Genomic DNA, 23,699 nt, shown 5'->3' with positions numbered 1-23,699 from the left:
GGCCTGGAGCAGGGTTTTGGCGTGCTGGGGGGGTATGGAATAGAGTTGTGGGGTGCTAGGGGGGCGTGGAGCAGGGTTTTGGGGTGCTGAGGGCATGGAGAAGGGCTTTAAGGTGGGGGGGGCATGCAGACAGGTTTTGGGGTGCTGAGGGGGTCTGGAGCAGAGCTTTTGGCTGCTGGGGGGGCTGTGCAAACAGGTTTTGGGGTGGTGGTGGGGAACCTGGAGCAGAGTTTTGGGGTGCTGGGGAGTATGGAATAGGGTTGTGGGGTGCTAGGGGGGCGTGGAGCAGGGCTTTGGGGTGCTTGGGGGGCATGCGGCTGGGTTTTGGGGTGCTGAGGGGGGGCTGGAGCAGGGCTTTGGGGTACTGCAAGTGCCTAGAGCAAGTCTTTGGAGTGCTATGGGGGCCAGGAGCAGAGCTGGGGGTGCTGTGGGGGCATGGGACAGGGCTTGGGGTGCTGCAGGGGTCTGGAACAGGGCTTTGGGGTGTTGGGGGGGGCATGCAGCTAGGTTTTGGGGTGCCGGGGGTCATGAATCTAGGTTTTGGGATGCTCTAGGAGGACCCGTTGCCAGGTTTTGGGATGCTGGGGAGACATGGAAGTAGGGTTTGGGGTGCTGGGGGGGGGGACCCGGTGCTGTGGGGAGCAGGAGCAGGGCTGGGGGTGCTGCAGGGGCCTGGAGCAGGTCCTTGGGGTGCTGCGGGGCCTGCCAGGTGAAGGGCGGCTGGAGCCATGCTGCAGGCTTGGCAGCACGCATGCAGGACATGCTGTTTTCTCCATCTCGTGAGAGCAAGGGACATCGTAGAATGGTTTAGGTTGGAAAAGGCCTTTAAGGTCATCAAGTCCAACCGTAAAAGAGTAAGAATACTCGCAATATGCAGGAGATGCTTGGATCAGATTTGTTAATCTTCAGAAAGGTTAGTTAAATAATAAGGCATCTTTCCCAAAAAAGGGACTTATTCTGGTGCTGTTCTGCAGCTCCCACACAGTAACATCATCTCCTTCAGCTGCTGCAGAGCACAAACCCCGATCCCGTGTCTCTCCTCTTTCCCCCCAGCCCGGTGCTCCGCCAGCAGCGAGGGTGAGCTGAAGGCTTCTTCCAGCGGGGATTCAAACACCAGCACCAGAACCTCACTTCTCCGATAACTGGAAAACTAGTTCTCTCAAGTCTCCATGCTCCCCTCACAGAAAAGGTGGGTTGCAGCAGCCTTCATCCTCCCATGCTCTGTAAGCAATTTCACAGCGGGTTCACTTCTGCCTTTGCTGCACGCTCAGACGCGCGCTTACGCAACCGCAACCCGCTCATTTTATTACTGGCAGAAATAAGAGACTCCATTTCTGTAAAAAAAAACTTGGCTTTTATTGAGACATTGTTCCCTTCCAGAATATGCACCCCAGATATGTAATAGAAGAGGAAAAAAGAAAAAAAAAAGGAGGAAAAAAGAGCTAGAAGGCAGGCCTTTTTTGTTATTGGAGATCTTGGGAAGACATCATCAACTCAGTCTTTTCATCTGTCCCTGACTGCACGCCAGTAGGAACTAGACAGCAGAAAATCTTTGTTGATTCAGTTCTTTTCAGGAGCGGGGCTTGTGTGTGTGCAAAGCCATCGTGCCATGAAAGCAAAGGCAGGGGAGCTCTCCTGGGCAGCTCTGCATCAATTTTTTGGTGAAAAGGACATACTATTCCTCACAAGTGGTATTTTAAAACTGCACATCAGCAAACCTCATGGGTTTAACTTAAACATACCTAAAACTCTCCTCAAGTTTCCTTCACCAGACCATGGTTAAGTTCAAATATTCAGTTTATTAGTCTTCAAAAAGATCAGCCAAATAATAAAGCATTTTTCCCCAGAAGGAGCTTATTCTGATACTTTCTCAGAGAAGAGAAAGGAAAGGCATCAAAACTAACAATTCAAGTATAAAAGAAGAAACCTATATGAGTACTAGGAATACAATAGATTTCAATCCATCTTTCTTAAGGAGATATTTTAAAAACCACAGGCCTGAGGTTGGCCTTCCTTGGTAGGAACATCCTATCCTCACTGTGCCCTGGAGCCCGGCACGCTGGGAGGCAGTCCCCCTCTCTGGAATGACCATCGAAGGCTCAAGAGGGACCTTTGATGCAATGAGACCATTCCAGTTGAGGAAAAAAAAAACCCACCAAAATGCAGCACTCTATTCTACCACGCTGAAACCTGCTGTGATCACCAATCCATCTGCAGGAACTGCAGCGCTGCAGAGGGAAAAGAGGCAACACCACATCATTCCACTGGTCCCCACTGCTGACCTGCAACAAGCCTACCGCATGATACAGTCATCCTTTCTTCATGCTGATACATTTTTTAGCCATTAATTCTGCTTCAGATTTTTAATAAAACTCCTCTTGGTCTCCCAGGGCTTTAAAAAGACACAAACTGGGCACTTTTGGTATTCAGTTTACATCCCAAGTGCTGTGGAGTTTTTTGATTTAGGTTGATTTGGGGGAGAAAGTCAACTGAGTGGACCACTGGTCCTTGTACAGTTGTACTGTATTGCTCGATACAACTGGTAACTGTTACAATTACAGCAGGAAGAGAAGGCACAGCCAGAATGCAAGAAAATGAAGGAAAAAACCCAAGTTACTTGGATAAAAAGCGTAAATGTTCAGTTTCCAAGCCTCCTGACATCATCTTCTAGATTCTAAACCCCAAAGGGTTAATGATCTATTTCATTCAGCCCCTGACTTGGTTTAAGAGCCTATTCAGCAGTCTCTCAAGTTCTCCTGGCCAGCTTCTGTACTGAGCATCCAATGTTTCTTTTTTCCTCTATTTCAGAGCCAACCCAGCAGAAAAAGCTCAGTCCCATTCCTGACTGTTCAGAACCTGGGGAGGGTGCCAAGGCCCCCATGCACGGGGAGGAGTGGTCTTTCCACAAGAAAAGCTTTAGCAGAAGTCCTCTATGGAAAAGCTTTAGCAGAAGTCCTTTATGTACAAGTTAAAGCCAAAAAGGGCTGGGCCCCAGCAGAACAGTACAATGCTCTATGGGAAACAAGAGGGGACACAGCAAGGTTGATTTACAGCATTTATATCCCTCTGAACAAAACCCAACCCCTGCACACGTCTCATCAGCAAGCTCAGTTGTCCACCTCTTCCTCTTCATTTTGCTCTTCCTCCTCCATCCTTTCGTCATCATCATCATTCTCTTCCTCTCGGCTCTTATCTTGCTCCTCCGAGTCTGTCTTCTTGTCTTTATCTTTCCTTGCTTCTTTCTTTCCTTTCTGTTCACGCCTGTAAACTAAAAAGAGAGAACACTGAAAAATTGCAAGCCAGTGTTTCCACGGCATGAACAGTACAGTAGCTGAAGTCCAACATCCACTTGCTCTCCAGGCTTACAAGGGGAGCAGTGAACTCATAGCAGCAACTCACCCTATCATTTGAGCTGTGCTGACCAGCTCCATAGGAAATCAGGTTAAGTTTCAGCAGAAAAATGCTGAAAAGGACGCAGGAGTTCACATTTACAGGCAGCACCTAAGATTTTCCTTAGATAAACATAATAGGGGAGTGATACCAGATGAGACTTTCTCAATCCTCATCAGTTGTGAAATAATGTTATCCCAGTCCTGTTAAGGTGCACATTATTTATTCCCCAGGCAAACTGCAGTGTAGGATGCTGGGCAAAGAGAAGAGAAACAAGACAGGCAAGTAAGTGTTGCTTGTCCAGCGTTCAAGGAAAACAGGACTTGGTGCTGCTTAGACTCCCTTGACATGAACTGAGGGCGATACCTTCCAGTGATTCTTTCAAAGGGGCTACAAATCGCTGAAACTCCATTTCCTCCATGGCAGAGAGAACATCGCCAGCGTTCAGCGTTTTCCTCTTCCCCTTCATTGCAAAGTTATTTGCACTAGTCAAAAACAAGAAGGAAAATACAGTTAATTGGTACTGTCATTAACTTAGTCTTCTTTATTAATGTCACAAGCACCTTAAAAAAAACACCATCTCCTAAACATTTGGGGTTTTTTTAATCACTCAGTAATAGTAGTTTAAGATACCGTCTTGTTTACATCAGTTGTTTACGCTTTCATCGAGTTGCATTGCTTTCCCACAACATTAGTTTTCTGCTCGCATAGACCTTTTCTACAACTGGGGGGAAGGAGAAAGTCTGAAGATTGGCTGTAAGGTGACAATTCCACAAAGCCTCATAAACACTTCACACCAGAGAAGCAACTGCCTGCATGGTGTATTCTGAGGCAAAGACATTACTGTGTCCTCTGCGACCAGCCCCGAGGCTAACGAGGCTGGCTCACGCTTGCCTTAACACAGCCACGTGGTGAGTAGCTTGGAGAGTGGGCAAAGGGCTCTTGCCTTTGCCAGGAAAAGCCATGCAGCCATTGTCTAAGGCTCATGGCAGTTCTGGGGAACCTGTTGTCCCTGGTGGGGCCGGGGCATCTCTGTGTACAGAGCCGAGCTGCCTTCCCCACGGGTTGTTCGGGGCAGTCCAAACCCAACTGCTGCGGTCTGGCAGACTGGGCTGCACTAAAGATTGTTTTATTTATATAAACACCAGAAAAAACTCTCCAGGAGAGCCAGCAGAGAGGTGAATTATAAATCAACTGCACTGGTTCTCTGATACGACGAGTTCTTACCATGATGTTGCATAAAGCACAAACACACTCGCTGCTCGAGAGATTGCACTCCGAGCTTCTTTGGAAATATTTACTCCATCAGGAAGCTGAAAAACAAATTCAACTTTTATCAGCAGCTGCTATAAATGACTTAAACTTGCATAATTCCCATGTCAGTTCTGTTAGGGCATTCAGAGGGCTCAGCACAACTGGAAACTAAACGTTGTTCTTGGATGCTACCACAGAAACTCTGATGCCAGCTGAAAGCCAACTGCAATTTCACTGTGCTCTCTCAAACGCAGTCAGCTACGCAGACGCAAAGTCACTTCTGGGTGAGTGGTGGGTCTGGCCACCATCTCTGGGGTGGTTCATCCAATGACTATCGAATCCCTGACACGGACCGGTCCCCCTGCCATACCCAGATCCATTCATCAGCCCCTGATGGCTCAAGACCAAACATGTAACTAAATTAACAACTAGGAATCATTTGAGGTTTTTATATAGACAAGGCACCGCTTCTGCTCTGGTTCTGTCTGGGGAGCTGGCTCAGGAAGCCCCCCTGCGAGAGCTCCTCTGCCTTTGAACGGTCCCTTGAGCGCTCCTGGGGGTTTTGCAGCCTGGGCCGTCCCTCGGGCCGGGGGGGGACCCAGCCCCCGGGGACAGCAGGGCCGGCACCACCGCCCCCGCTCTGGCGAGGCCCCGCCGGGCGCCCGGCCGCGTTTGGGGCCGCAGATCCGCGACACTGCCTATACCCCGCCGGCAGGGGCTGCCCGGGGAGGGACTGCCGGTCGGCTCCCGCCCCCCCGCCGCCGGCGGGGCCCCCGCGGGGCCGGCACCCACCGCCTCCTTGATGATGCGGGTGATGACGGCGTTGGGCAGGTTCAGGTCCTCCGGTCTCTCCGCCATCCTGGGGCCTCCTGCAAGGCAAACGGGGCGTCACCGGGGGCGACCCGCCACAAAGGGGGGGGGGCGGACGGGACGGGATGGGGGGGGGGTGGGCCCGGCCGTACCTCGGCCGCAGCGGAGCGCGCGCTCAGCGCTGCCCTCTCACCTCTGACCCCTCCCGGCGTGCAGCGCGGCCCTTCCCGGCCGCCCCCGCGGCCGCCGTTGCCTGGTGACGGGATGGCGGCGGGGCGGGAAAGCGCGGCCCGGGGGAGGCCTGGGCTGTCGGGAGCGGGAGTCCGGAGTGTGTGGGAGCCGGGGCGGGTGTGTGCCGGGGTGAGGCCGAGGGGAGTCGGGCTGGGGGTTGGGAGTGAAGGCTGAGGGAAGGCGGTGGGAGCCCTCAGGGCAGAGAGTTGGTGCCCGTGGGGGCAGGTGCTTTGGCCCCCGAATGGTTTCTGGCCTGTCCCCGTGGTGCTGTGTGAGGGCATGCAGCGTGCCTGCTTTCGGCTAAGTCATGGCTGCCCCACAGACCCGGCCCAGACGGCTGTTTCACAAGACTTTATCTCTATTGACAACCTGACAAGGTGATTAAAGTAAGCTCAGAGCGCAAGAAGGGAATAACTTAATCTGATACTGTGTCAGGGTGATATTTGAAATTGAGAATAGTGATTGACAATGCAGCTTTTTTTTTCCCATATAAAGTGTGTAATTTCCAATAGCAAGGGCAGTGTTACTAAGGGAGGGGATTCTGCCCCTCTGCTGCACTCTGGGGACACCCCCCCGCAGTGCTGCCTCCAGCTCGGAGGGTCCCCACAGCAGAAGGACATGGAACTGTTGGAACGGGGCCAGAGGAGGCCCTGGAGATGCTGGGAGGGCTGGAGCCCCTCTGCTGGGAGGACAGGCTGGGAGAGGTGGGGGGGGTCAGCCTGGAGAAGAGAAGGCTCCGGGGAGACCTCAGAGCCCCTTCCAGTGCCTAAAGGAGCTACAGGAGAGCTGGGGGGGGACTCGTTATTGGGGGGGGGGGGGGGCGATAGGACGATGGGGGAACAGTTTTAAACTGGAAGAGGGGAGATTTCGTCTAGATATAAGGAAGAAATTTTTCACTGTGAGGGTGGTGAGCCCCTGGTGCAGGTTGCCCAGAGAAGCTGTAGCTGCCCCATCCCTGGAAACATTCCAGGCCAGGTTGGACGGGGCTCTGAGCAACCCGATGGAGTTGAACATGTCCCTGCCCATGGCAGGGGGTTGGACTAGATGGCCTTTAGAAGTCCCTTCCCACTCAAACCATTCTGTGATTCTGTGATTATTGTAATGGGGATACTTTACAGACATTTGTGAGACAAGTTTATAGGTAAAGGTAATTGTATTAGACATAGTGGTATGAGTGGTATGCTGGGGACAACATATAGCATTTTGAGTTCACAAAGGTCAGACCTGAAGAAAGGGGGGGGGGGAGGAAGGGCTTGCTGACTTTTCCAGGTACAGCGATTGGATTAATAAAAACCATCACTGTGTGTACAAATCATGTCTCTTGAGTCTTATTTTTAGCTCCTTTTAATGTATTCTGTTGTTAACTCTGTGGTCGCTTTATGGCTCTGAGAGGTGAGATGCTGCAGCAGGTGTTGCATTACTTTTTAATGAAGGCATGACTGATTGTAACCTGTCCATCTGTCACCCTACAGGCGGTGCTGATGTTGGCTTCTGGATGGCTGTCACTGGTGCTGTTAGGAAAGCCATCAGAAGCTGCTGCAGCGTTTTTTTTTGTTTGCAGTTTTGCCAGAGGGCGAGGTTGTTTTGTACAGGACTGGAGAACAAAGCCAGGCTGGGTGGGGTTGTGGTCTTCGCAGGGGGTAGGCTGGAGCAGGAACAGCCCCAGAGCCAGGGGCACAGCCCAAAGCTCCCCCGCTCGCCAGCAGAGCCAAGGTGCTTACTGTCGAGTCGCCTGTGTCTTCCTGTTAGGACGGATTCTCTTCTTTCTTGGAGGCTTAGGTCACTAGTAAAATAACAACTAAGGTGCTGTGTCTGTATATTTGTTTTTAATTACAATATCTGGAGGGTTGAAGTACATCTTTTAAAGTATTAACTTGTGTTTTCATGAGGTACAGAATTGTTGTCTCATGCTCTGTGCTTTTCCACTCAGGCTGGCTTAGCCAAGCCACTGCTTGTGTGTCACCGTGTTTATACCAGTGCTACAAATAACAGGTTTTTTTGTACCAGTGTGAAATGTAGTAGACAAAAGAGTAGCCTTGCAGTGGAAAGCTTGACTACTGCAGGTCACATTTAACGTGTTTCATGTTTTACATGTGAGTGCTAACTGAGACTAGAAAGCTATTCTAGTATAACAGCTCTGGAGCTACAGGAGATAAGGCCAGGCTGTCAGCTAACCGTGACCTAGGACATACCCATTCCTGAGGACAACCCTTGGTCTGGTTCTTCCACAATTTCGTTATGTTAACTTTATTTCACACTGTGTACATCTCAGTGGTTTGTTTGTCTTTTTTTTTTTTCCTGCTTAGTTAATTTGCACAAATTTTCTGTGTTGCAGAGTATTTAGATAGATGATACCGTGTTCTGGCTCTCCCTGCTGGAGTGGGTGCAAAGATGACAACTGCAGATGTGAACCACGGGGATGAAGCTTTTTGTGGTATGGTTACTTGTCAACATCCACAGTGCTGGGATACACTCTAGAGAACTGAGGAGGGACATCCTTGGATCCGTTTCTTTCATTTTTTAGAGCCTTTTTGGAAAGGGAAGGCAAAGTTACGGTTAAATTCTGATTTTCACTAAAGAATGGAAAAGAGTACTCTTGAGATAACTAACTTGGAGTCCTAGTGAGGTTAAGGCAGGTTTTGGTTCTCATATGAGGTAGCTAGTCAGGTCGAACAGTGTTCACTGATAGATTTTTAAAGCTGGAAGTGGTCAATAGGTTGCCCAGTCTGACCGGTATAATGGGTGCCGTCACCAGAATTTATCTCAGTAGCTTGTTCAGATAAAACCTCTCTACTGCAAGGTAAGTCAGCTTGGATGGCTGACATCAAGCAAGAGAGAATGTGTTACTTCCCTTGGCAGGAAAGGTTTTTCTACAGCAGGAAATGGCTTGTTAAATTTAGGTGCTCAACTTCCAACGTGTTTTTTTCCTCATGTGTATATGTGCATATAAGTGCACTCGCTAATGACTTTATTCCACCCATGGACCTCAGCAACTTGCTTTAGTAAAGTCCTTGTCAGTGAGGTTTGTGTATGAGCTGCCTGGAGCTTGCTTTATAAACTCCCTGATCACTTATTTCCAGTGCGTGCCTGCAGGTGTGATCTCCTGTTTAACCAAGTGATTCATCAGTATTAGACAAATCTTGCAGCCCTATCCTTAAGGGTTTTCTGCTGGCTGTCAACAAGAACTGGATCCCTATGGACAGATAATTAAGAAGAAAGAATAGTTATACTATATATGTGTAGTATATAAAAATACTATATATATGTAGTATTTCTCAAGATGCACAGGAGTCTGACCAGGTGCCCACTCTTCTGTAGCTGGAGGGAGCCCTTTAGTGGTGATTCTGAGCAGCAGAGCGGCTGTTGGGGTTGTAGTACCCTCTGTGCCCTTGAAGGATGGGTTGAGGCTCGGCGGGTCTCACGTGTGGCTCAGCAAACGCTGTGGTGTAAGAAGTGCATTTTTGGCACTCAGGCCCTGGGAACATGCTCTGCATATGGGTAAAATTGCAGTTGCTGTAAGGTAAATTCTTCTTGTTTCTCAGCTAGCAATTCTGGCTATTGTTAAACGCAGCCATTGTGGCAGCTCACTCGATCGTTTGTAATTATTAGATTCTCGGTGTTCATGCGCTTTACTTTCTTAGATGAACTTCCAACACGGACAATAGTAAACATCTCCCCCAGCCATTCTTCAAGGAGGTAGATTCGATGTTCCGAGTGGCACAGGACTCCTTCCACCTCTACTGCGCCCTCTCTTCTGCGTTGTCTGATTCAAAAAGGCTCAGAAGATGACACTGGTGTCAAAAGAATTACACTGAAGGCCTCTGTGAGTTTTAAGCCTGCAGTAAGGGTGGGTGCTCTGGTAATAGCCTACCCGTTTTTCTCAGAATTTTGCAAAAATGTTACATTTATGGTCCAGTTGCAGTGGACACAGAGTAGTGTTTGTGCTGTGCAGAATGCACTGGTAGTACAGACGGGTTAAAATCTTGCTTAACTTTACTTCTGTGAAAATGATACTTCGGTATCACCATAGCCAAAGGAATGATAATAAAAAGTACAGAATATTCCTGTACAGAGTAGTTGTTGTGGGACACCTATATCGTTTCCATCATTGTTGAAGACGTATTATGACAGGTGCCACACAAATCCTGTAATACAGAAGCTGTTACTGCAATGGATTAACCTATTCCTCTTCTAAAAATGGGGGAGGAAGTGCGCCAGAAGGTGGTACACGCTCAAGCTGATGTTCCCATCTGCAAAACCTTCACTCTGGGCACCGAAAACAATCCCATTGGCTCTGCTGGAAAAGGTTAAATGCAGAGATGGGGCTCTGTGAGGGCTTGAGCTTGCAGATCGTTAAGTAAGTTCGTAACCCCTGCAGGCTTGTGAGTCACTTCACACCTCTCCCCCCTCATTAGTGCTGACTGGATCCACCCTAAGCTGCCTTTGAGAGCAACTGATGGCTGGAGGTGAGTCAGAGGGGCATCGAAGTGCGCTGGGCTGGAGTTAGGTGTGTGCCATTGGAGTGCCTTTTGTTGGTGGGGGATGTTGTTACGGGTACTTGCATTTATTAGTTTACATTTGTCTGGGAGAGCGTCTGTGGCTACTCTGCTTGTTTTGCCTTTTTTTTTTTTTTTTTTTTTGTTTAAACACTCTACATAATCCTTTTTAAACAGAAATAAGCTTTTATTTTGTCATTACATTTTTTAAATTTTCAAGTGCGTCTGTCCTCCAACTTAGCTCTCATGTCTGGAATCATTCCCTCTTTCCTTTCCCTGGAGACAAAACAGGTACTGTAACGAGCAGCCCCTTTCCCAGTGGAGATTTCATTTGCACACCATTACCACGTAGATGTCACTTGTGCACTTTTTTTCCTACCTCAGGTCTGCTAAGGTTAGATCATCTCTGACAAAGGCTTACAAATACAGCAGTTTCATCCTTCTAAATACCTTCCTGGGATCCTATTTTACCATAAACTAGTTTGGCAGTTTTGACTATTGAAAAATCGCCAGCCTAAAATTCTGCTGATGGAGTGGACTTTCCTATCTGACCTAAGAAAGATATTTGGACAAATTATCTGTACGAGTTAAGAAGCTATTTTCAGCTGTGTGGACCGACTATTAAATTAATGCTAACTTTGTTAATTCACTGTGGAAAGTGCTTTGGAAAGGAAACCTGTAGGGTAACCTCTGATTTGCCTGTCATGCTGTTTATTTGCGTTTGTTTCAGCATGAATCTTGCTTCTATTTGTATTGTGGCTCAGAAAGACCTATTTTTCCAGGCCTGAACTCTGCAGCAGGGTCAGACGTTATCTCACCTGGACAGATGAACCTCCTGCTCTTTAATAACGTTGTAAAAGTGAGTGCTTTCAGCTTGGAGGGAGGGGAATGCCTTTCTGGCTACAGGGAACGTAATAGTTGTGAAACAATATATGCAATAATCAGGCTATGCTCTGCTAATTAATTCAGAATGCAAATTTATCGACAGAGGTGGCTTGAAGTGGCCCCGTTCAGGCTGAACTAACAGTGTGCCACCAACCAGATGGGATCCGACTCCTTCTGTGGCTGCAAAACGTACAGTAAAGTTGAGTTGACCCTATTGTAGTGAAAAGTCCTTGAATTGAAAATTGTTAGGAGCTGGACAACTATTTTGGGAAAATGTCTCATGTGCCTGCCTCTATTCTTGTGTTCTCCCCTAGGCATCACCTCCTGGCCACTGAGAGAAACAGGATGCCGAGCTACAGAGACCTTTGTCTGACCCAGTATGTCTGCTTTTATTTTCTTAAATATTGTTGAATTCTATTAGGAAAAGGCTCTTCACGGTGAGGGGGGTCACTCACTGGAAGAGGCTTCTCAGGGAAGTGGTCACAGCACCAAGCCTGTCCGAGTTCAAGGAGCATCTGGACGATGCTCTTAGTTGTATGATTTAATTTTAGGTAGTCCTGTGAGGAGTAGGGCGTTGGACTCAATGATCCTTACGGGTCCGTTGCAACTTGAGAGATTCTGTGGTTCTATGTGCCCACTTCCACGCTTGGGCAAAGGGGGGTCAGGGTCATATGGTTATGGGGAGAGGAAGAAGGCAGCTGCCCTTTCAGCGGCAGCCTTCAGCTAAATTAGCTTAATCCGAACACAAAACTGTAGGAGAACCTTGGTGTGTTTTACTTTACTTCGTGTTTGTGGAGACTAGAAGTGGGGCTTCACCAGAGGGTGAGGAAGATCTCTGCCAACAAAAAGGGCAACTTACCCCTTTCCTTTGCTGTTTCTGGCATTTGATCTCTGTCTCCCCCCATCACATGCCCTGGACAAATCCGTTTGCTATGCCAATACCTGCAACAGTTAATTTTCTGTGAAATTAGTGAGCTAAACTAGCTGACTGAGAGGTTGTTGTGCCAGACTCCGGGTGAAGCCCTGGCAAGCAGTGCCCATGTGCGTGGTGTCAGCTAGCAGATAGAGCAGCTCAGCGACTTCGTGTAGCTTCAGACTGTGCGTGCGATTCAGCTCAGGTGACAGGCAATAACTTTTAAAGCTGTTTTAACTTAATTACTTTGATCCATGTGACCATCCAAAGGCCAAAATCATCATTCCCAGGAGATCTTTTGCTATATTGAAACCTATCTCTTTTATGAGAAGTGTCACTAAAATTTTTAAAGACCCAGCTTGATTATTACATTATTTTTATTGCATTAAAATAAATCAGCAATGGCTTAATACCGAGCATTTGTCAAAATCCAGTCATGCGCAGCAACACTGCAGGCTCAGAAAAGCGTTCCTCTTGAGGTCTCTAATTGTACCCTACCTGCGTGCTAGCTTTGAGCGTTTCATTTTCCTGAGATAGCTGCTTCTAAGCAGGGTCTCTGTTCAGACAGTGGAAATCTGGTTGTTAAGCTGGTCCCGAATAGACATAAAAAATACCAAAAGCCTGGACTTTTTGTCCAGGAGGCAGTGTCAGAGTAAGTCATAGAGTCATAGAATGGTTTAGGTTGGAAGGGACCTTGAAGATCATTGAGTTCCAACCCCCCCGCCATAGGCAGGGACACCTCCCACTAGACCTGCAGAGAGAGGTGACAGCCAGTCCAAGAGCCGTGTGCTGGACGCAGCTCTGCGTGCGTGGCAGCAGGGGCTGCGGGCAGAGGCTCAGCGTGGCAAACCCAGAGATTGGGTAGCCCTGATGTCTGCACAAGAGTTTCTAAGGGGCAGCAGCTGCTCCAGTGACCTGTGGGACTAGGTGGTCCTTGTCCGGGATTGCTGTACCTCACCACTTGCTGTTGAAGTTTTCACTGTACTTCCAGGGTATTTTTTTTTTGCGTGTGTCTCTGCTTGACCTCGGTTGCTTTCTTGATCAGTTGCAATGCTGCAGAAGAAGTGGCAGGTGTTCAGATCAAACGTCCTCCAAGAGACCTGGAGTGTCTCATGGTGCTACTCTTTGCTAGTGTAATCGAGGGTTCAGAATGCCCAGGGAAGAGCTGTGCTGTGAGTTTATGTAGTGCTGTAATTAGCTGTGCTCTTATTCAGGTTGAGGCTGTAGGACAGGTATGTGTTAAGCACCTTGTTGTGAAAGTCCCGTTGCCTTAAAGGAGTGCAAAGCCAAGTGCAAAGCCGTGACATGGTGACATTGTGAGGTGTTTGTGTAACATTCTGAAATTAGGTGTGTGCCCAGCCTACTTCTATCCTGCAGGCTAGAAATCATAGAATGGTTTAAGTTGGAAGGGACCTTGAGGATCATTGAGTTCCAACCCCCCTGCCATAGGCAGGGACACCTCCCACCAGCCCAGGTTGCCCAAGGCCACGTCCAGCCTGGCCTTGAACACCTCCAGGAATGGGGCCTCAACAACCTCTCTGGGCAACCTGTCCCAGTGCTGCACCACCCTCAAAGTGAAAAACTTCTTCTTGATGTTCAAGCTGAACCTGCCCTCTTCCAGTTTAAAGCCATTCCCCCTCGTTCTATCGCTACATGCCCTAGTAAAAAGTCCTTCCCCAGCTCTCCTGGAACCCCTTCAGGTACTGGAAGGCCACTGGAAGGCTCTCCCCGGAGCCTTCTCTTCTCCAGGCTGAACAGCCCCAACTCTCTCGGCCTGTCCCCCAGCAGAGGTGCTCCAGCCCTCGGATCATCTTTGTGGCCTCCTCTGGACCCGCTCCAACAGGTCCATGTCCTTCTGATGTTGGGGGCTCCAGAGCTGGACACAGTACTCCAGGTGGGGTCTCACAAGAGTGCAGCAGAGGGGAGAATCCTCTCCCTCGCCCTGCTGGCCACACTACTTCTGATGCAGCCCAGGATACGGTTGGCTTTCTGGGCTGTGATCACACACTGCCAGCTCATGTTGAGCTTCTCGTCAATCAGCATCCCCAGGTCCTTCTCCTCAGGGCTGCTCTCCAGACATTCTCCACCCAGCCTGTATTTGTGCATGGGATTGCCCCGACCCAGATGTAGGACCTTGCACTTGGCCTTGTTGAACTGCATGAGGTTGGCTTGGGCCCACCTCTCCAGCCTGTCCAGGTCCCTCTGGATGGCATCCCTCCCCTCCAGCGTGTCTACCTTGCCACACAGCTTGGTATCATCGGCAAACTTGCTGAGGGTGCACTCGACCCCACTGTCCATGTTGCTGACAAAGATGTTGAACAGTACGGGTCTCAGTACCGACCCCTGAGGAACACCACTTGTAACTGGTCTCCACTTGGACATCAAGCCATTGACTGCAACTCTTTTGAGTGCGACCATCCAGCCAGTTCTTTATCTACCGAGTGGTCCATTTGTTGAATCCATGTCTCTTCAATTTAGAGACCAGGATATCGTGTGGGACGGTGTTGAACACTTTGCACAAGTCCAGGTAGATGACATTGGTTGCTCTTCCCTTGTCCACTGCCGCGGTAACCCTTTTATAGAAGGTGCACAGGAGCACCCCAGCTGTGCCCTGTACTCGATGCTTCCTCTAGACCCTGGGGGAAGAGGGGGCTGCAGCAAACCCACTGCTGGGAAAGTGCTGAGGTTTGTGTGTCTGCCCTGCACAACAGACTTTGCTAATCCCAGAAATCTGCCCTCGGGATTGCCCAGAAATAGCCTAAACCTTTTCTGTTGCAGTCCTCTTACCATCTGGGAAGCCAGGTAATTTTTCTCAGTCTGATGTAGTTTCCTTAGTTTCAAAGCCAGCTTCAACCTTGGGGGTTTTCTGTGTGCATATGTTACCCTTTTGCCTGGAATAACTGTCTAAGCACGTGTTTGGATTTGAATATCCAGCCAAAGGCAGATCCAAAGGCTGGCAAACTGAAATTTGTGTCCGAGAACTGTGTTAAATTTTAAAAGAAAGTCGTTAACTCCCAAGCCAACCAGCTGAACGTGCAGTTTGCTGGAGACTCTAATAGAAACGCAGGTTAAGGTCAGTCCCCAGGGGTTTGAATGTTGAGGGACGTTAGAAAGTCAGTACCTCGCTGTTGGGAGTCAGTAGAGAAAGGGGCCGTTGCACACACCACCACCACCATCTCTTCCCCGCATGCAATTTAATTTGTAACTTCCCAGTTCCGGAGCTCTGCTCCCTTGGGACATTTGTATGCTGTTTTTTTTCCCCCTCCTTTACAGTGGTGCCAAGGTCAAAGGCTTGTGGCAGCTAAATCACAGCTTGAGTGCAGGACGGTGGTGCTTGGACGTTGCTGGAGAGAGTGACCGTCCCATGTGGGAGCCATGGAGCAGCTGGGAGAGCCGGGGCTCACACGTGAGTGCTCAGATGATTTCTCTGCTTAGTTTGCAGTGCTGCTCTGTCTCCTGGGTGAAGGATGGATGATGATTGTGCAGGTGCCTGGTTATCACCACTGGAGCAGATGAGTCCCCCACATGTCCTTTATGGGGTGTTGGAGATGCCCAGCTCCTTGCAGGATCACGTTTGACCTCGGGGCTGTCCACTCGTGCCTTGCACTGCGGGGTGGAGCAGACTTGAATCTGCTGGGTTTGAGAGTTAGGAGTGATTTTTTGCACACAGTGAGCATCGAGTCCTCTGGGAGGAGGGTGTGGGGGACTTCCATGGCCGTGGAGACCTGGAGTCCCACAGAGACTTTTCTTTACCTCTTCTATTATTTTTTTTATTATTATTATTTTGAAAAAAAAACCTATCTAATGGGATTCTTTTCCCCAAACCTGCGAGACTGCCTGCTTTAGAGAGACAGTGCCTTTGTTGCTGCCTTGTTTGTCTTTCCTTTTGCCTCTTAAAAGCATTTTGCAATAAAGATGTGGAGAGGGGAGGCTTTGTGTGAGCCTGGGCAGCTCCTAGGAGACAAGGTGGCATGGAAAACACCTCTCGCCCCTTGCTGCCTGTGCTGGGGAGAGCTGCAGGCTTGGCAGTGCCAGAGAGGAACAACACAAGCTGTGGTCTTGATGCTGTCGTGGGGCTGTGTGGTGAAGGAGACAAGGACATGGCAAGGCTGGGCTGGTACATGCTCTGCCTGCGTTAACAGAGGTTCAGGATACCGGGGACTGCGGAGTGGATCATTTGCTTGTTCCCTCAGTAGGACCGCTTGCTGTTGCGTGTCCTGTGGGTTGAGATGTGCTGTGCTGGTCATTGATAGCCGGGGATGTTGTGCACTGAAATATGCAATCCCAGGCTGTATTTTTTTTTTCAGGGCCAAGTAAATTTGCTGGGATAAAGCTTTAATTTTGATGGGTGGCAGGTGGACATCACTGGAGATGTCAGCAAATGGATTCAGCTTTTGATAAGCCTGAAGGACGGAATGTTTTGAAGTGCCTTAGAAATTACCCTGTATTGCTGAGCAATGCCCATCCCACCTGTGTGCTGGTTCCTGATTGTCCAGGACAGTGCTTTGACATCATTTACCTGTGTCTGTGGTGCTCAGGCATCAACAGGGCTTCTGGAGGATGTGGTGAGGGATAGATGGATGTTGAGGACAGTGGCAGGGTCCTTCTTCAACCCTCCTGTCTAGGAGGTGACAGCAGCACTGATTGTGACTCCAGGCAGTACGGGACCTCTCTTCTGGGGACCTCCATCTGTGATCTTGCTGTTAGACACAGCTGTAAGAGAGGGGTTTTGAGCCTCTGTGAGGTTTCTGTGCAGATCCCAGGGCTGGGATGATGAGGGAGAGCTCTTGTAATGTTCTGTAATATAAATACATGTGACTCAGTTCCTCTCCCAGATGTTGCTACTGCTACCTGTGAGGACAGGGGAGGAAGGACAGGGGATGAAGTTGAGGATGTGTGTCCAGGGCTCTCTTGCATGTCAGCAGATATAGCCGAGATGTGGTAGAGGTTGCAACCTCTCCAGTTTCAGATCGACAATTTGGATGAGTTCTGACATTGGTGAGCTCTGCTGGAGCTGAAGGCTTCACTGCTGGGGAAAGCCAGACCTGCCCCGTGGTCTGTGCCCATGACTACAAGGACAGCACAGAGCAAGCCATGGGGACGTTTTTCTAAATGCTGGGGTGCAAATATCTCCTTGGGCAGCTGGGGCAGGGAACAGCAGGATGTTGTCGCATAGGCTGTCTGCTTGGCCAGGTCATCACTGGAGAGCCTGCGTGTCCCACTCCTGGCTGCTGGCAAAGGACCCGTTTCTTCTCTGGGGCTCTGTGTTCCCCTCCTTGTGTTTCTGGGTTTTGTCAACTGTGTTAATCCCTACCTTACCCAAAGCAGCTGTGCCAGATGTGGGAAGCCAGGTATTTGTTATGGGCAGAGATGCTTTTATCACAGAGCCCCAGGAGCTGGAGCAGCCCTTCCCCTCCTGTGTTCACTGTGGTCCACCAGACCTCACCCTGAGCTTGCTGCTTTGAGTGCCTGTTGGAGAGGCAGGAGCCAACAGCAGTGGCCTCCGCAGCTGCCTGTGGGTTACTGCGTCCTGAAGAATTCGGGAACTCTGGAGGATGCAGGGTAGCGCTGGCAGCTATGGGGCCACCAGCCAGCCAAAGGAGCTTAGTTGGTGGCCCAGGCTTGCAGGGTCTGGACTGCATCACCAGGCTGCAACTTCTGCTCGCCTCCCACACCTCTGACATTGTCAGCCTTGCTGAGAAAGAGGGATCCACCTTTGCCCAGTATTCAAATCCAGCAGTATTGTGAAAAAAGGCAGCTGTGTTGGAGCTGCTGAGAAACCAGAGGTTGTGGGAGCTCCTGGTGCTCTGGCTCTGCCTGTCCCACAAGTGCTTCTACTTTTTGAAGTGTCCTGCGCTGCTTGTGCATCCTCTGTGTTTTGATTAGGGCAGCAAAGGCCACTATGGTGCTAAAAAAACAAGCAGCAATTAGAGAATAAATCACGTCTTTGTTAGGGGTCCCCTCTTTACCCCACCCTGAACTCTGGATCCCTGTGGCTGGAGACAGTGGGAGGTGACTGGGGGCAGAGTCGGAGCCCGCTGGGGTCCCAGGCATCGCTGTCGAACGGCTGAGCAGCAGGAGAGCTGTGCCCACAGCTCTTGCCCACGGTTGTGCCTGGTGCCTCTTCCCCTGGGCTGTGCAGTCCCCTGGGTGCAGGAGGCTTCGGCAACGCAGCGTCCGTGGGGATGGATCTGGGAGCTTCCCTGAGCGGGAAGGCGACTCTCGCAGCCCGAGTGGACTCAGCTCTGGGACTTTTTTTGGTCCGCTGATCGCTGAGCTGCATGTCATCTGGCTCATGTCCTGGCTCGTGCCTCGCTGCCGCACTGTGTGAAGAAGGGATGGATAAGGAGGCACCTGGTCCCTTTCTACCACAGAGCAGGAGCTTTGCATGGGAGCTGCCAGCAGAAAGTCCTGCTAGGCCTTCAGAGGCTCTAAATATCTTAGGAGGCAACTAAAACAGCGAGTGGCATTAGCTGGCTGCTTGGCTGGGCGCCTTCTCAAGGCCCCTGCGGGTTGCCAAGGTCAGGGCTGAGCGCTGTGGGGGACAGGCAGCCCAAACAGCTCTTTGTCTGGAGGCCTTTGGAGACTGACGGGTCATTATTTGTCTCTCCTCCCGATGCCCAAAGGGGCTGTGATTTATGGCAGCGGCATAATAGGTGTCTGTTGGCAGTGATGGATTGGACTGTCCAGAGAGCATCCCTCCTTCCTTCCCTCCCTTGCTCACTCTGTGTCCCTTCTGTTGCTTTTCCTGCAGTTTCAGGCAGTTTTGCCAGTGTAAATTCAGCTGAATCAAGCCACTGCCCCTGCCAGAGAATAAGCCAAACTTTGAGGGAAAAGGCAGCTTTTTCTAATGAGCAAATAGCCTTTCCAAGTTGCCTGCCTCTCTGCACCAGGAGCCTTTGGCTAGGGGCTGTGAAGATGGAGCTGGGGGGGTGTTTTGGGGTCCCTGAAGGCACTGGGCAGTGTGCTGGTACACACTGCCACATCACGGGGCTGAGTGACAATTCCTGGCTCGGGAGAGCTCGATGTTGCATCAAAATCACAGGTCAGGCTCTTTTGCTTTTACGAATGGGATGTGTGTGTGGCGTGGCTCCATCACGGGATGAGGGATGCTGCTCTGCCCCGCTGCGCTTGCCGGGGAATTGTCCTGTGACTCCGCAGCTTGGGCTGTGCTTGCACTGGGTCTGCATAAGGGCAGCATAAGACGCTTGTGGTGCACTAATCCTGCGCTGCTCATCTCTGTGGAAGAAGCCTGGGCAGATGTTTCTGATCCTGAAGAGTTGCTGGGCCACGCTGGTCCCTCTGCTCTGTGCTGTGGCTGGGAGATATCGCTCCACCAAGGCTCCCGTTTCTGGGTCTGTGCACTTCTATCTCCATTGGCGTGGGATCCCGTGGCAAGTTCCTGGGTGGTGGTGTGATGACTGTGAGTGAGAAGGGGCAGACTGGGGCTGGTGTGCCATCTGCAGGGTGCTGGCCACAAGGAAACCATCTGATTCCTCCTTGTGCGGAGCCTCCCTGCCGCTCTGAGCACTTCAGCAGGTTGTGGGATGGGAACTGGATCTGAGCCGGAACCTTGCAAGACCGTGCTGAACACCTGGCAGTGGCAGGGCAGCATCTTCAGTGTCCTGGAGACCTGCTGATGGGCTAACGAAGCTCTGATGGGGCTGGTCATCTGTTTTGAATGTAATAAAACATAAGAGGGCTGAGCAGAGCCTCTGGGATGCACTTGGTGTGTGGCATGTAAAGGGCCATGGCCAAGGCTGCAGCTGAGACATGTGCCAGGGGTGACTCCCGCCGAACACGGGTCTGTGTTCTGCTGTGACGCTGCCTCTACTGAATCATCATCACTCCTTTCCATTCTGCACACAGGCAGGGCTGGGCAGTGGGGTGATGGCGGGGTGATGCTGCCAGCACACGCCACTTTCATGCAGAGCTGGCCAGGGGATGCTCGGTGCAGGAGACCTGGCAGTGTGGTATTCTGGGGAAGGCTGGGGCAAGGTGGAGACATATGCTCGTGGCAGCTAAAACGAAGGGTACTGCAGAGCCTGTGATGTCCCCTGTGTCCCAGCTCCCCGTCCTGCCACATCCTGTTCTTATATCCTCTTTTCTCTGGCAGGAACAGGGCAGAATCCCCCGTTGCTGGAGCTGGAGCGCCTGCCAGCCCTGATGAAGGGGCGATGTGGGGCTGTACGATCCTCCCTGCAAAAGCAGAAGGGACCGTCTGGGAGCAGGAGGAGGATCAGCCATGCACGAGTGAAGGGGAGAGGTAAGTGATGGGGGTGTGAGAGGGGCTGTGGGCCAGGGGTGTGTGGAGGGGCGACCGTGGGGAGGAGTGGTGAGGGTGCGTGTCCAGCACCTGGAACTCTACAGGAGATCTTGTCCTTTTCTGTCCCAGAGAGGTCAATATATTTAGTATTACTTTAGCTGGTCGCGGGCTGGGAAATGGAGGTGGCTGTGCAGCACTGATAGCAGTCATCCACACCGGCAGCATGTCTGCTCGGAGCCTGTTCTGGGCTGCACACTTGTCTCCCTCGACCTTCGCTTGTCAGGGCTGAGCTCTCCCATTGCCCACCTCTGCCTGGGCCCAGGGCAGCAGGACCTGTGAATCACCCACTCTTACCCAGAAAGCCCCTACAAGGCTGATCCAGGCTCACCACAGCCCTCCCCCCCCCCATGCTGTTGTGGACCCTGTAGCCTCACAGCAGTGCCACGAGGAACCGAACTCATTGAGCACGGCATTTGCTGCAGCATGGGGTGGCATGGGAGCAGGTCCGCTCTGCTGGGGACTCATCAGTCCCCCATGGGGTCCTGCACCGCGGGGAGCAGGGCTGCATGGATCTGTGGGTGGGAAGCGGAGAGCTCTGGGACAGCCCAGCCTTTGAGGAGGGGGTTTTCTCAGAGGAACCGTCTCCGTCATTCCTCCACGCTCTTGAGCTCAGCACTGGGTGCCTCCCGGTAAGCTGTGGCGCAGCACCCAGAGTTGGTGGGTGCATTGCCAGCTCCCGGGGGAAGGGAAGGACTACTTTGGGGTCTTGCAGAGTGACCCCGTGAGTCCGGGGGACTGCATGCCTTTTGTCTTGTCACATGAGAGCCAAGCAGGTAACCCATGCCCTGCCACCCCTCCCTTCCTTGTCTCACGCCCACAGACCCAATTCTCCTGCACCCCTTCCTTGCCTGAGATAATTTCCCCTGTGAATTCCCAGCTTTGAATGCTGCTGTCCCGTGTTGCTCTGGTGGGACGGTTCCCTGAGGAGCTGAGGACAAGCTGGCAAACCCGATGGCACTAACAGTCAACAGGGATTACTTATAGCCTGGCACGCTGCGGAGGAGAGGAAATCTTGCAGTTTTTTCCCCCTTTTCCCGGGAGCTCGTTCCCAGTGGCTCAGCAGGGCGGCCAGGGAACGGTGCCGGCCGGGTCTCGGGCCCGCAGGGGAGGGCAGAGCGCTGCCCGCACCCTCGCACATGGCTGCGGCGCGGGGCTGGGGCCTGTTTGCTCAGGCAGGTGCGGCTCCCGTTCAAATCCGCGGGGCCAATGGGAGCCGCGCCGTTCAAACGTGCGGCGGTTGGACGCGCGTCCCATGGAAACCCGGCGGCACGGCTGCCTGTCACTCCCGGCTGAAACGGCTGCTTGGCTTTCCCGGGCTAGGCAGGGAGGGCTCCAATTACCGGCTAATTAGAGGTGTCCTGCCATGGAGCCCGGCAATGTCCACAGAGTCTCGCTCTGCACTCGCCAGGCCGACCCCCTGGGAGCTTCTTTCTACCTCACCACCTTCGGTAAGCGCTGCGGCTGCGGGGAGCAGGGGGTGCCGCGGTGCCCGGGGGATGTGGCCTTGGCCCTGGCTGGTGCGGCACGGGGAGCCGCAGCGTGTCGCGGCCAAAGCCCGGCGTGGTAGGAAGGGGCCGGAGAACTGCTCCCCGAAGGCATTAACGCTGAGCGGTGGCCTGCTCGCTTCTGCCTCGCTGAGCCGGAATAATGTGTGGCTCCATCGAGCTGGCGAACCGGGGAGCGCCCCGAAACTAAGCTGCAGCTGCTGAGGCGTGCTGCGGGGCCAGCCAGATGCCAAATACCCGGGTTGTTTTGTCCCCCTGGATGGGCACGACCTGGGATCGCTGTGTAGGGTGGCCAGAGCTGTGGCCCCCGTTAGGGCAGAGCCCCAGTTTCCTTCTCTGCTCCTTGTGGGTCTTTCTGTGGCTGCCTCGGTTTTGCTGCGTGGGCTTGAAGAAGCCCACGGGCAGCGGTGGCTGGGCTCTGTGGGCTGGAGCTGGCCCAGCGATGGCTGGGCTACGAGCCCTCTGTGCCCACCCTGTGAGCAGGTGAATTTGGCAGCGAACGTCACGGCCTTCGGTTGCGGTGTGTGATGGCTCGTCAGGAGCTGTCTTACGCAGAGGGAAGCTGGGTGCCCTTCCCGGGTGCTGTTTTTTAAGCAGTTTTCTTTCAAAGCTCCCACTTGTTTTCGCGAGCAGGGCAGGCAATCGCGCAGCGTGCGGTTAAAGAGGCTGCGGGGAAGCAGAGAGTGGGCATGAGTGGAGCAGGGCGTCCCTTCCCTGGGCGGCCAGGGATGCTGCTCCTTCCCCCTTTTGGCTTGTAAGCCAAACTGCTCGGGACAGCCCGGAAGCTGAAATCCTCCTGTCTTTGTCTGTAGGGCTTATGCATGCCAAATAATGTGAGTTTTGTGGTGCCTCTTGGCTCTGTAACCAAGTCCAGGCCAAGCATCATCTCTGCGGTTCCCTTCACAGGCCGACCATTAGTGGTGTGGCACGTGGCAGGACAGAGCAGTGGCAGGACAGGGCCCGCACTACCCTCTCCATCTGGGTGACCCAAGAGGTGGTCTTCAAAAGGGCTGGTGCCAGAGCCCGAGGTTGTAGATGGTGATCTCGGGGTGCTCTGCCTTGTGCCCGTGGGGACCTCCTGCCCGGGCAGTTTATCTAACACTGCTTTCCTCTGGTAAGAATTCCCCCTGCCACGTACGCCCATGGTTGTCTGTTGTTCCAGCCAGGGCAAAACCTGCATTTTTCCTACAAGAAACTAGAAAAGTGTTTAAGGAGCAGAAACCCAAATCTTCCATTTGTCACAGATCATCAGTAAGGAACAGGTTTTCCTGCCTGCTGGGTCTGCTCCCAAAGGACACCATTCGCGTGTCCCCTCCCTTAGCCTGGCAAACTTCTCTCATGGGTGGGAACCTGTTTGATTACCAGCTTGTGCTTGCTCATACCCATTTTTTTCCTGTTCTCCTTGTGCCAGCTTTGTTCATCAGCTTGAATGGCCTCTCCTGGCCCTGTGGGGTCCAGATGGAAGGGACCTGGGCGCCCTCTCTGCTGCAGCCCTGCGAACCCGCCTGCGCCCTGCTCTCTGCGACGGGGTGGTGTACCTGGGAGCTGCGTGTGGGTCCTGTTGTGAGACAAGCTGCCTGCTCTTTTGTCTCCCTCTGGGCTTTCTCTGCACCTATTTTCATTTATATCGACACAGGTGACCTGGACAAGCTGTGTCAGGGCCACTCAGCTGAAGCTGTTTCCCTCAGTTCATGTTAGGGATGTAGCAAAAGATATAAACCCAGGGGATAATGTTTCTCTGACCCTCTGCTCTTGGTGTGAGGTGGAAGTGGAGCCCAAGAACTTGCCTTGGTAGGGGTTGTGTTTCTTCCCACACGGGTCTGGAGGAAGGTTACTGCGTCTGAAAAAACGAGCCAGTCTGTCCAGACTTTGGTACAGTAGATCCTTTC

General features: G+C 51.9%; 2 protein-coding genes and 2 long non-coding RNA genes across 6 annotated transcripts in view; 3 read left to right on the top strand and 1 right to left on the bottom strand.

Annotated features, from left to right (window-relative positions):
- Window positions 1-696: 696 nt before the first annotated feature.
- LOC309679204 lies at window positions 697-3,753 on the top strand. Of its 2 annotated transcripts, none has more exons than XR_014269819.1 (3): window positions 697-913; window positions 1,054-1,189; window positions 3,624-3,753. It is a non-coding gene; the product is annotated as an uncharacterized lncRNA (long non-coding RNA). The 2 variants fall into 2 exon arrangements; XR_014269820.1 differs by lacking the exon at window positions 3,624-3,753 and adding an exon at window positions 1,381-2,785.
- Window positions 2,932-5,653, bottom strand: POLE3 (DNA polymerase epsilon 3, accessory subunit). 2 transcript variants are annotated; one of them, XM_082492463.1, is made up of 5 exons: window positions 5,607-5,653; window positions 5,437-5,513; window positions 4,618-4,703; window positions 3,757-3,875; window positions 2,932-3,268 (listed from the first exon to the last, which is right to left on the bottom strand). In XM_082492463.1, the coding sequence occupies exons 2-5, from the start codon at window positions 5,500-5,502 to the stop codon at window positions 3,108-3,110; spliced, it is 432 nt and encodes a 143-aa protein (XP_082348589.1). In that variant the 5' UTR covers window positions 5,503-5,513; window positions 5,607-5,653; the 3' UTR covers window positions 2,932-3,107. The 2 variants fall into 2 exon arrangements, with proteins under 2 accessions (XP_082348589.1, XP_082348588.1); XM_082492462.1 differs by having other exon boundaries at window positions 2,932-3,261.
- Window positions 5,654-10,970: 5,317 nt separating this feature from the next.
- LOC309679378 lies at window positions 10,971-15,312 on the top strand. The gene is made up of 3 exons (XR_014269832.1): window positions 10,971-11,040; window positions 11,381-11,443; window positions 15,253-15,312. It is a non-coding gene; the product is annotated as an uncharacterized lncRNA (long non-coding RNA).
- Window positions 15,313-15,354: 42 nt separating this feature from the next.
- The window catches only part of RGS3 (regulator of G protein signaling 3), a gene marked incomplete at its 5' end in the record, with an annotated part of 87,010 nt that continues 78,665 nt past the window's right edge, over window positions 15,355-23,699 (top strand). The window contains 2 exons of the mRNA XM_082492825.1: window positions 15,355-15,385; window positions 20,096-20,245. Coding sequence (XP_082348951.1) covers window positions 15,355-15,385; window positions 20,096-20,245 — 181 coding nt within the window. The remainder of the gene's footprint in view (window positions 15,386-20,095; window positions 20,246-23,699) is intronic.

This window comes from Vanellus vanellus (assembly GCF_965231255.1).
Source record: "Vanellus vanellus genome assembly, chromosome: 18".
Lineage (NCBI taxonomy): Eukaryota > Metazoa > Chordata > Aves > Charadriiformes > Charadriidae > Vanellus > Vanellus vanellus.
The sequence above is the reverse complement of the archived record's forward strand: the minus strand, read 5'-3'. Positions and strand labels throughout refer to the sequence as shown.